Source organism: Lygodium microphyllum, chromosome 10 (assembly GCF_053477565.2).
Source record: "Lygodium microphyllum isolate KBCC chromosome 10, Lygodium_microphyllum_v1.1.10, whole genome shotgun sequence".
In the NCBI taxonomy this organism is placed as follows: Eukaryota; Viridiplantae; Streptophyta; class Polypodiopsida; order Schizaeales; family Lygodiaceae; genus Lygodium; species Lygodium microphyllum.
This window is the reverse complement of record NC_141144.1, coordinates 103,432,682-103,445,410: the sequence shown is the minus strand read 5'-3', so window position 1 is coordinate 103,445,410 and position 12,729 is coordinate 103,432,682. Positions and strand designations below refer to the sequence as shown.

Sequence of the window (12,729 nt, the reverse complement as noted above, 5' to 3'; positions counted from 1 at the left end):
TCCTTGAAGCAAGACAGTTCACATTTCTTGCATTTATAGGTTCATTTACAGCAGGTATTTGCTGCTATACAACGGGCACATTTTGTTGTCTAAAAGGTATTTCTTCCCGGAATACAACCCTACGGACCTCCTCAGTCTTTTCGGGTTGTTTGTGCATGCGATCTTCCCGGAAGATAATGTCATTGTTGCGTACTATTTTCCTTTTCTCGGGATCCCACAATTTATACCCCATTTCACCCTCGTCACCATATCCTAGGAAAATGCATTTACAGGACTTTGGCTCAAGTTTGCTGCGTTTTTCTTTACGAATGTGCACAAAAACCTCGCAGCCAAACACTTTCAGATGAGCATATGAAGGTGGCTTGCCCGACTACGTTTCTTGGGGAAAACCCCCCCCCCTCCCAAAGACCTGTTTGGTGACTGATTAATCAAGTAAACGGCTGTCATAATAGCCTCTGCCCAAAAACCATGGGGTAATGTAGCATGAGACAGCATCGTATGGACCTTATCCTGTATGGTCCGATTTATACGCTCTGCAACTCCATTTTGGGGTGGATTATGAGGGGTAGTGAGGTCCGTCTTTATCCCTTTGCTGTCACAAAATGCCTGAAAGGCTTTGGACACATATTCCCTACCATTGTCAGAGCGAAGACACTTAAGTGTCTTATCTGTCTGATTTTCAGCCAATGCCAAGAATTTTTTAAACTTGTCAAGCACTTCATTCTTGCTACGAATAGGGTAAACCCATACTTTCCGTATAGCATCATCGACAAAGGTGACAAAATATTTCTTTCCCCTTGAAGATAATCCTGGCATTTGACATACATCTGAATGTACTAACTCTAGAGGAGAAGATTTCAAAGAAAGAGACTTTTTGTGAGAAGTCTGTGCATGCTTGTCATAAATACAATGATCACAGTGCTCAAAATCAGCATAACGAAGACAAGGCAAGTAACCCAAACAAGAAAGCACTTTCATTCCTGTTTGACTTATGTGTCCCAACCGGCCATGCCACAAAGAAACACTTGGTTGCTCGGTCACGGCAACAACATGGTCATGCACACTAGATACATGAAGTGGATACAAAGTATCACTCTTGCAATCTCTGGCAATAATCCTAGATCCTTTACAGATCTTCCATTTTCCATCACCAAAGGTGGTATGAAAACCATCATCATCTAGCTGCCTTGTGCTCATCAAGCTCTTCTTGAGCTGAGGTACATGCCGTACATGCTGAAGTGTAAAGACAGAGCCATGCTGGAAGTGTGACTGCACACTGCCAATACTTGTAATCTCACATGCATAGTTGTCCCCAAGATGGACAACACTGAAAGGTGAGAAGGATTGAAGCTTGCACGCGAGCTATGGCGGATTGCTAAAAACGAAGGCCAATTATTAAAAACGAGAGCAAGAGCAAGAAAGAGAGAGACAAGAAATGGGAACTCCAACAGTCACAATGTGTGACCGGGCCTTTCTTTATTTACTAGTCACTAAAATGAATGTAAAGAATAAAGTGACGTGACGGGTGCCCGCCACCTGCAGTGTGCGGTGGCGGGTACTGTCAGTGTAGTAATACACGGGGCGGCACGGCGGAGGCGCCTTTACCCCAACAATCTCCCACTTAAAGGCGAATCTGCCCCAGTGAGAGAAAAGGAAAGAAAAAAGACAGTACAACTGTACATAGGTACAAGGGATGAGGAAAGGCAACATCTCATCCAACGCCCATCAATCGCCTGAGGAAGGCAAAGAGCTTAGTAGTGAGGCTTTTCTTGAGCAGATCTGTAGGATTCTCGTCAGTGGAGATCTTGACAAGGTCAACAGACTTGTCCTCCACGACACCATGTATGAAGTGATACCTCACCTCAATGTGTTTCCTCTTCGCATGGAAGACCGGATTCTTAGACCACAAGACACAGTGGGAGCAGTATTTGCCCTTGGTTGAGTTTGCTTACAACAACACAGTGCATAGATCTACGGGTAAAGCTCCATTTGAGATGGTAGAGGATGGTAAGAAAGTACCCCCTATTTTGCACACAAAAGATAAGATCTTTGAGTTTGATCACTATGTGGAAAGCATGGATGGCCTATCAGAAGGTTAAGTATGTGCTTCAAAGATCACAAAATAAGCAAAAGAGAGTAGCTGATCATCATAGGTGTGCTTTGCACTTTGCAGAGGGCGATTATGTATTGCTGCAATTTGAAAAGGCACGATTGAAAAAAATGGAGGGCAAAGTCCAAAGCTGTTTATGAGATACTATGGGCCATTTCAATTGTTGGAGAGGACCAATGATGTATGTTATAGGCTGAAATGGCCTCCACACTGGTGGATACACAATGCCTTTCATGTGAGCTTGCTTAGACCTTTTCATGGAGATGTACCAGAGGATGTATCTGCTGAAATTCAGCAAGAGGTTGAAGAGCTCGATGAAATACTAGTACCAGAGTAGATTTTGGCAGACAAAGAGAGAAAGATCAGGGGTAAGGGTTCCGGAAGGTACTTGGTGAAGTTTCAGAATTATGCACTAATGGATGCCAAATGGATGGAGGAGGATGACTTGACAGACCATCCTCAGTTGTTGTAGCTTTACCTTGATGCTTTCTAGTTAGAGCTGACTTTAGTTCGGGTTCAATCAAGTTCAATAGAGTAGAGGCCTAGAGTATTACTTGATGCTTGTGAGGGAGCTAGCACCTCCGCTCCTCCGCTTCTTTGGTTATGGACAACTCTCGTACGTAGTGGATCTTGGATGTATTTAGCATGCATCCAAGGTACTGCGCTGACAATATCTTTGCCATGAGGTCACTACCTAGTGTACTAGTCACTGTGAGATGTATGCAGATGGGGCACTGGAGCTATACTTATGCATCAGCTTATGATCAAATTGGCATGAATTTGGCCTCAAACTTGAGACAAAAATTCTGATTAGTTTCAGCTAAGTTTTTGATTAGCTTGAGAACCGTTTATGGTCGGATTATTTTTGCATCAGTTTTTTCATTGATTGCCGGTCAGTTTTTGCAGTGAGTTTGTGATAAGTTTGGGTCACATTTGCAGCAGTTTGTGATCAGTTCTCAGGTCAGCAAGTGATCAATTTATGATCAAATTATGCTTAGTTTTCAATGGTTTACATTTAGTTCCATGGACAACAGCATATGTTATGATGCCATTGATGTTTTAGCCATGGTTTATGCTTGGTTACGCTATGCTATGGTTTCGTTTTGCCAGATGAGTTGAGCTCATGAGAAATGGACATGTCACATGATAATTTGGCAATGTTTTTAAGATTCTTTGTGAGTCTTATGATATGTTATGTTGGCTGGTAATTTTCAGCATATGTTGGGCATATGGAATGGTTGAACAACAATGCGCAATGTTGTGTTGACTATGATGCACTATGGAAATTCCAGTGTAGTACTCTGCTTTTGATGCATTTGGCAGTGCAATCGAGGACGATTGTAAGGATTTCAAGGGGGAGGGTTGTCATGAGCACATGTATTTTTGAAACCTTACTTAATATATGGATTAATTTTTAATCACATGATTAAGTAAATGTTGCACATGTGAGGTGCAATTGGGGTTAGAGTAAATTTACGAGCTCAGGATCCGAGAAAATCATGGGATGTCAAAGGCAAGAATTGCTATAAGTTATGCCGCTTAGGTAGTTGGTGGTATCTAGTGCCAGTTGTTGGCCTAGGTCTTTTATTTGGCCATAAGTGTGAGTTGGTGACATTAAAGAAGTGGCGTTTAATAGTACCTAACGCCAATCTAATGGTCAAAGATGGCGCAGAGACACTCCGGAATGGAAGTTGCGTAGCTAATTAAATTATTGGTCAGTCAGATTATTTTTCAGGGTAACAAAATAATTATTAGATTAATTTTCAGTATTTAAAGACTGAAAATTAATATTTAATTATGGGTAATGTTTGAAAAACCATTTGGGAAGGTTACCACTTGTTAAAAATGCCCGTGTAAGACTGAAAAACGTCTTTAGAGGCTGGAGAGAGGCATTTTTAGTGTATTCAGCCTATAGAAGAGAGGGAGGAGATGGTGCTGGTCTGATTTGCAGCCATTGGAGGACCTTCTAAGGCAGCCAAGGGGTAGAGAAGACTAATCAATAGCATGTGACAGCATCTACAAGCTGTTGAGACAAGGCAACAACAATAAATTATTGATTTTCTTCAGTTCTTTGCATCTACAAGCTGTTGTGGTAGGGCAACAGCTGCATTTGACTGATTTTCAGTCGTTCTTCGTGACAAAACTTTGAATTTTCTCTCTTTACGGCTTTCTTTCTCATCTCCCAGTTGTTTCAGTTTAGCACTAGCCTTGGGAAGCGTGCAAGAAATTGGAAGCTCTAAGACTTGGATTTTTCAGAGCTAAAGGTGAATTTCAACTAAATTCAGGTGGAGGACTAGCGAACTATTAAATTTGGGGCATTTCCATCATCTATGAAGTGGGTGAAGGCCAATTAAGTGCCAGAATTAAGGAGCAAATCAGATTGAAGACTTGCTGGTCACTTTGGATAGCAAGGGGAGTTTGGATTGCAAAGGGGATCGGGAGAATCCCATTGTAAATGAATTTTTTTTTCAATAAAGCTAAAGAAATACCAAAAGGGGCGCCAATGTTTGGGCCAATCGGGGGTGCATTGTCCAAGATCAATAGGTAAATTTGTATTTTCAGATTTGCATTTATTGTTTGTTGTTGTAATTAAGTTGTAATCAGGGATTTACCACCCATCCATAGAAGGAAGGCTGGTTTCAGATGGTCACAACACTTGGGATCCATCCTTGGTGGACGTTCCTCTTGGACACTACATTGCTATGTCCTTGGGCATTTTGTACACTCTAACATTCATTTAGAGGATTCATTCACTTCAGAGTTTCTTCTCTCGGTGTTTGAGTTTTGAGTTTTTGCGTTTTGCGTTTTGCGTTTAGGGTTTGAGTTTTACTTCTCTATTTGAGTCTTTGTGTTTTAGTCTTGGTCGTATACATGCTGTGTTTCCTCAATGGAAACCTTAGTATATCTTCACAAGGATGGTCTGCCAAATCATCATCTTCCAGTCACTTTGCATCCATTGGTAAATAGTTATGAAACTTTACCCAATATCTCTTGGAAATATTAAATGGCTCTCCACCAGCCCCAAAAACGTTTTATTCTCAATTGCATGGGTATTTTTGCCAAGTGACAACCTTTTAATCCCATAGACATTAATTAATTAATTATGAAAATTCATTTCAGCCCTTCTAACCTTGCCCAAAATTAAATGTGCCCATCCATAATTAAATTGGCTAGGCTATTTGCAACTTGGAGTCGTCTCCAACATCAATTGACCCTTAGAGTGGCATTAATTAAATTATTGATTAATGCGTAGTGCCTCATGTCACCATTGACACTTAATGTCCAAACAATTGTCCTAGTGTCAAAACTGACACCAATTGATAACCAAAGGCCAGCCGACATAACTTGTCACAACTTTTATCTTTGACATCCACCGACTCCTTGGGATCCTTGGCTTGTTACCATGAAATAATTGCCTTGTGCATCACATGTGCTTTACAACCTTGTACAATTGATAATTAAATTAATCAAATGTTACTAGCAAGATTAAAGCATCTGAAAAATTTCACGTCCCCATGAAAAAACGATACCTTTTAATGGTTGGTGCTGGGCTAGGGAGGCTTTCTTGGTCTCCATGCTGGGGAAATAGAGGATGAGAATGCGCTCTTTCGAACTGTCTCCTTTTGTGCTCTTCTTACCCACTCTCCAAGCAGAAATATGTATCGTCTTTCTGGATATTTATTAGTGTGTATAACTCCTTGGTGTCTTCTTCCACTTTCTCATGCATTTTCAGCCTTGTCACCCAAACATGGAGTGCTCTCACTTTTTGTTATTGTTCCTCCTCTAGTGTGTCATTGATTATGGCTGTTGTAGATGCGTGTGCTGGTTGTTTCCCTTTGCTATTTGGATCCACTACTCCATTTCCTCTACTTCTTGTTGGGTTTTCTTGAGCATCTCTGCCCAAGAAACAACTTTTTTTGTCGTCTCCTCTTGCAAGTAACTGGCATAAATTTAGTGTCAAGTCTTTTCAAACAGGACTTGAGTCACATATGTGGCTTACAACCACTTTTGTGTCCAATAAGAAGATGTGTTAAAACCTCAGGCTGTTGTGATGTTTGGTGGAACGCAATATTTATTGAAGACATCAGTAACAAGGAATTCTTGTTGTTGTATATTCAGCTTATGAATTCACAGAATTGCAAAGGGATAATGCATATCGATAATCTACACTGGATCTATTCAGCCCTGTTTTCATATTATCGATGTTTAGCATGGTGTTGTAGTGTGTGATATACCTGAGAGCTTTCAACTATCCATGAAGTTATGATATATGTTTAGCATGGAGTTACGTACAATGGTTTTGCTTGTATGTACATTAAATTACTGTGCATTCTACTGTCTTTGTAGTGTTAGTTGGCCTTGATGTTTGGCAGATCTAATACAGGATAGCGGTCTGAGTTTTGTTAATGTTCTGAATTCTTTTTCGGAACTAAAATCATGCAGATACTTGTAAAACATGTGCGGACAAAAGTTGGAAGGCCTGCAAAGGTGGTTGTATTGGATCCTCCGGGGAGGCTGACAGATCCTACTAGTCAGGCCTGTCATAGGTTTGATGGCTTTGCAAGGAGTTTTCTTCCCACTTTCACTTTACAGGCACACCAAAGATCAAATCCGAGTGAAGAAATTGCATACCTTTCTCCGCTGTTGGCCTTCAACTTGGGTCTTCATGTATCTTGGCTGGAACTGTGGCTATCATGTTCAAGTATTGACTATAAAGGAGCTCACATGGGTAAAAACTTGGACGATGGACAACCATGCTTGGAAGTGGCTCATTTGGAGGGCTTAATGGTAGAAGTATCCTCCTTGCACCAGGTGTTACCATTTCAGGTTGATTATGACTCGGATTTTTTGATGGAACAGAAAGAAAATGTCAAACAGAACCCCTTAAAACATGCTTCTCATGTTCGGATAGGCCATGTGAAAGTTCCCAACTCAGGGGTATCCCAATATATGGTTGAGAATGGACACTTCACATCAGAAGAGCGGCAAGACAAGATTGACAATGCATTGCATGCCTACTTCAAATGTGGTAGAGTTCTCACAAGGGGAGACATTTTTGCTGTTCAGATTCAGCCTGAAACAAAAATACAGTGCAGCACATCAAATGACAGTGGAGTAATCTTTTTCAAGGTCTCTTCTTTTGACATGTACATAGAAGTACCCTGCATAAACGACAATGGGTAAGCTCTATAGCACCTATTTTTGATGTTTTGGGCAGGTTATTGCGATGGAACCAGAAACAGAACCCTTTCTGTGGGTAAACTGCAAGCAGACAGCCTTGATTCTGGGGGATTCTGCACCTTCTCAATTACCACCATCGATACTCAAACTATTTCCAGAGAAGCAACTACCAGCATGGTTGGCACCAGTAATCTGTAATGTGACACATTTATTGGCACCTTCTTTGCACCCCCGAGCCCCTTCACTAAGTTTGCGAACAGCAATTCTCTTATGTGGCCCAACAGGTAAGCACTTCTATGCAGGCACGCATGCTCTGATGCTCATATAGGGAGGAGGGAGGGAGGGCCATATTCAACTGAGAACTAATAAGCTGAAATGATAAATGAAGATGAAAGCAAAAATTAAGACACTTTGTTTGGCTCTGCTTTGAGACTTAGTAGCATTTGATTCCTTGCCCCTCTCAACGCACACCTGCTTAAGATCCTCTTGGGTTATTTGGCTTCCTTAGCATGATCCTGAACCACCCCTTTCTCTTGTGTGTCAAAGGGGGGACATTGTTGTCATTGGTGATATGCTATGTGGTTTCACCTGACTGCAGAGCGTAGCAACCTTTGGTGCACTCTCATCCACGGAGTTTTAAACTTGACTTGACAAATACCCTGCTGGCGACTAGGTTTAGTGACCATATATCTGTCAATACTCCCTCACAGTACTCCAAACAGATAGTAGACCTGAACCTCCACATGTTTCTACTGTTAACTGATATTTTTGTTGACTTGATCTATGCAGGATGTGGAAAGCGTACTGTTGTGAAGTATGCAGCAGAGGACTTGGGAATGCATGTGGTGGAGTATAATTGCCACGAGCTCATTGGCAGTTCAGAGGGTAAAACAGTCTCTGCTTTGGTCCAAGCTTTTGAAGTTGCTCGAAGGTGAGTGTGCTCTTGATTTTCTGTTGTTCCGACTAAGTCAATCTTTGTGAATTATTATACAGACACCAAAAAAGTTTATCATTCGGCATCTCTGCTATGCAACTCTTTGCTACATTTCTGGAAACCCTATCACATGGCTAGTATTCTGTGACCATGTTATGTTTTAATGCTTGACTTTTTACAATCGGATGTTTTAAGCGGGTAAGTTTAATTATAAAACCCTTCATAATGGCCACTTTGTTGACTATTCAAGACAGCTGACATAGTGACACTGTTGCTATGGCATACAAAGTTAAATCCATGGGACCATTGTGAATTGCATGCCATCCAAATATGCCAAAAGTCCATCTATTGGAAGAAATCACACTTCTTAAGAAATTAGGCACAGCACGAATAAGTGTATATCTTGCAACAAACTGCTAGATGGTGTGTGTGTATGTGTGCACACATGCGCATTGGTGCATGCGTGAGTGTATGCACATGCCTGTGTGGCAACCCCAGAGAATCAGACATTTCAGTTATGCTGTCCAGGGCCAAGATTGAGGAGCACTACATTTGCAGATGCTCAACTTACTATGAGTTGCAAGGGACATTTGATTGCTTCTTTTGAGATGGTTCTCCCATAGTCATGGACTTTCAAGCTGAGATATTCCTTGGCCTCTTGACATAGGGAGTCTTTATTGAAGTGGCTAGCAGTACCGTGGAGAGTAGCAACCAGTGAGCTATTTACGCACTTCTTCAGACCTCTAGTCACTCAGATCTCATCAGGCTCTCTTGGCCCTGCCTTGAGAGCTCACTTGAGGGGGGTGATACTAGATTGAGCATTGGATATCCCATGGAGCCTCTATCCCCTTCATGCAATTATTAGTCACCATAGGAGCTAGACACCATGCCACCTGGACTCAAACACGTTACTCTCTATGTGGAGAGAGAGAACACAAGAATGAAGAAAGAATGAATAAGATTCCTAGGCATAATAAAACACAATGGGAACTAGCTATATATAATTGTGGATGCTTGCCAGGATGTTGAAATCATCTGATTTGAAACAGAATCAAACTAGTCTGACCTAAAATATGCCATTGGCATAAGTATCCATGGGGGAAAGCAAGCAAATGCAGGGCTGTGGGTACTGGGCCAATACATAGGCATTGCCTAGATATGGAGCTGGACATGCATTTTTCAAGACCCCTCTAAATGATGCTAGGAACAGTTTGAGTTTTTGTGTTCAGCTCCATTTGTCACATGCCTACTTTAGTCCTTTAATGTCCTATTTTTGTCTTTTCTTTTCTGCATATTTGATGTACCTTTGAGCAGCATCCATGTTTGGGTCCATGTACAGGACCTCGTTGTACATTCATTGTGTTTCTGCACCCCATCATCAGTGATTGTTTGATTGTTTCTTCACTTGTTCATTGCGTTGTTTTGTGTTTTCTTTCATGGTATCATAGTGTAGGTTCATCCATCACTGTACAAGATCAGCGTAAGGGGCCACATCTTGCTTTGTAGTAAAAACACACTCGAGTCCCAAGATAGGACACATGGCAGGGCAAAGTGTAGGTGAGGAGGAAGAGAAGACATTATTGTGAAGAAGAAAAAGCAGACAAGAAGAAGAAGGTTGAAGAACAGGCAAGTTTTTTCCTGTATGTTTCCATACAACATATGTGGATGAGTATGAAAGCATGATAAAAGTAATGATTTAGACCATGGGGCTGAATCATATGTTGCCCTAAGATTTTACTCAAAATACTAAGGAGTATGTAATTAATTTTTGTCAATTCGCTAGACCAAGTACTTTGATCAACAACATTGACAAAAATCTTAACTCAGCTATATTTACTAGATAGCCTAATATTCCTGTTCCATAACAAAATTTATCGAATCTTTTGCTTCCTGAAGTTAAGATCCATCATCATTAACATATCACACATTCAACTTTTCTAGGCTCGAGAGACCATTATCTAAACCAGCAAACACACCTGTTTTTTTGAAATCGAAAAAGTAAAACGGCTTTTAAAAAAAACACGAAAAAGAGCAAGCATGAAATGTTTTTCATACTCCTCAATTCCGCATGTTTTTCATACACTTGGAATTTCAATCAAATTCAACTATGCGAATAGGCATGCACACCTGATTGGGTTCACAATATGCAATAGAAAAGCCAAAGATGAAGCTTGAAGACATGACATAGGGCAGGAATGTGATAGACTATGACAAATGTGGGCTCAGAGAGTCTAGGATTGGCATGGCTTGTGATTGGCAGGTGATGAGAGAAGCAGCAAAGAAGGAAGATGAGGCTTAGGTCATGTGGTAGGTGATTGACAACTAGCAATCAAGTATTCAAGGTGTGAAACCCGTTTTCATGGGTAGGTTCATTGATCAAGTAGGTGTGATGCAAACGCAAGTGTAAGTGTAAGATGTCAATGGTGGTGACCAAATGGACTTAATAGTGTTGGGTTTGACTCATGCCTACGTCATAGAGGAGTGTCGATGATCTTCAGTAGGACACTAGGGCACTTTTTACTCTCTTTATGAGAAGTTTTTTCCCCAAGATCTATTCCCTTTATTTTATGTGCCTATGTTACATAGTTTTAGGCACTTATCGTGTTTCACACACTTCGGGTGTGAACAACCTCTAGCAACCCTAAGGTTTAAGGGTTGTACTTTGTACTTGCACCTTATACTTCAGATTATTGTATTGGGTGTTGTGCTTTCACTCTCTACACTATCTACTCCACTCTCAGCTCGATCTCTTCTTGCTCTCACATTTGGTATCAGAGCTGGCCCTTAGCTTAACTCAGCTCAGCTCAGCCTGTGGCCAGTTGATCCCCTTGGCATTTAGCCTAGTGTGCACACAGCTTTTGTTGCCTGCAACAGAAGCTTGCCAGAAGCCAGCAGCTCCACCAGCAGCTCAGCGTAGCTTGCAAGCAAGCCCGTTGCCACTTGAAGAGTCGTCATAGAGCCACCCGCCACTAGAGGAAACACTTTCTGCCACCAGGGGAGTCACCTACCACCAGCGCAGCTGCCCTAGCTTTGACTTACTGCCCTTGCCAGCTGTCCCGCCCCCTGCGCCTGGGCGCCGCCTATGACCTGCGCCTGCCTGCTCTAGTCCACGCCGCCGGCAACCTCCACACCAGGTGTGACCTGTGCCCGCCTACTCCAATCCACGCCACCTTCAGTCCTGCTTGAGCAAGGCCTGGACCACCAGCTGATGCCGCCTTGCTCACGTCAGCTTTGCCCACTGCAACTCGTCAGCCTCTAGCTGTTGTAGGGCTCTCCCAGGCCTGAGTCAGCTAGCATTTGAGGTAAAGGAGGTATTTACCATTTTTTAATTCAAAAATTTGAGTTACAACAACGGGATTTCGCCCGAGGTGTGTATTTGTAGAGATTACTTGGCAAATGGGTCAGAAAATTTGGGGCTTTTGGGTATTGAGCAGACATTGGCACATGTAGTATAGCTTCAGTCTGAAATAGACTGATTTTGAGCATTTTGGAACGAAATTTTGGGGCTTTTGCATCTACAGTGCTGCTTAGCATTTATTGCACCTTGGATTGCATGCATTTCAGACAGTTTTGATAGAGAGTTCTTCAGATTTGTTAATTATAGCAAGGCACTTGCTGTAATTTTTGGAAATTTTGAGATTTCCAGGTTGGTCCAGCTTGAGACATTGCTCTTTTGCTCTCTGAACAGCATTGTTTATCATGGTAAATCAGGGAGATGATGTATTTACTTATGTATTCAAGGAGGATAGGTTGGATGGTAACAACTATTCACTTTGTTCCTTCATGATAAAGAATGTGTTGATTGTGAAGAATCTTTGGGATTATGTCAGTGGTGAAGAAGTTAGGCCTCGAGTTGTGGCTCCTGCTATTCCTCTAGGAGGATGTGGAAAGCGGGCAACTCAGCTTGTTTAGCCTGCTCTAGCTCAGCCACTTCCCTAGAGATCAACAACACAAAAGGCATGGGATACATGGGATGCACATGCTTTGTCGTTGATTGCATTGGTAGTTCAGCAGTCTATTATCCTTCACATTCGGTTTGCAGCTTCTTCACGAGAAGTCTAGCTGACCTTGGAGCAAATGTTTGCTGGAAAAATTGAGAGGTGCATCTCTTTATTGAAGAAAGAGCTTGAGATAGTGAAGATGGATGAGGGTGATTCTATGCAGGATCACCTAAATAAAATTCAGGACTTGCGTGAGCAGCTTATGAATGTCGATGGGTATTACCTAGATGCTCAGATGATATCTACTACCTTGAATTCATTGCTGCCCTCATACTTGGCCTTTCATATGGCCTTGAACCTCACCATGAGGATTGCCCCACGGCCACTTACTTTCCTTCAGCTAGTTAGTTAGCTCTTAGGGGAGGAGCAAACACGAAAGAACAGTGGTGTGGATGTTATAGCCTTTGAGCTTTTATGGCACAATAGAAGGGCAAGGGCAGCCAAGCACAGAATGCTCCGCAGAGCTCTGGGACAAGCACTTCATAGGGCAATAAGAAACAAGG

At 41.9% G+C, this 12,729-nt stretch overlaps 1 protein-coding gene across 1 annotated transcript in view; it reads left to right on the top strand.

Annotated features, from left to right (window-relative positions):
* PEX6 (peroxin 6) overlaps nt 1–12,729 on the top strand; it is a 117,609-nt gene that overhangs the window by 13,128 nt on the left and 91,752 nt on the right. Inside the window, exons 2-4 of the mRNA XM_087686698.1 lie at nt 6,554–7,240; nt 7,329–7,575; nt 8,081–8,222. Coding sequence (XP_087542824.1) covers nt 6,554–7,240; nt 7,329–7,575; nt 8,081–8,222 — 1,076 coding nt within the window. The remainder of the gene's footprint in view (nt 1–6,553; nt 7,241–7,328; nt 7,576–8,080; nt 8,223–12,729) is intronic.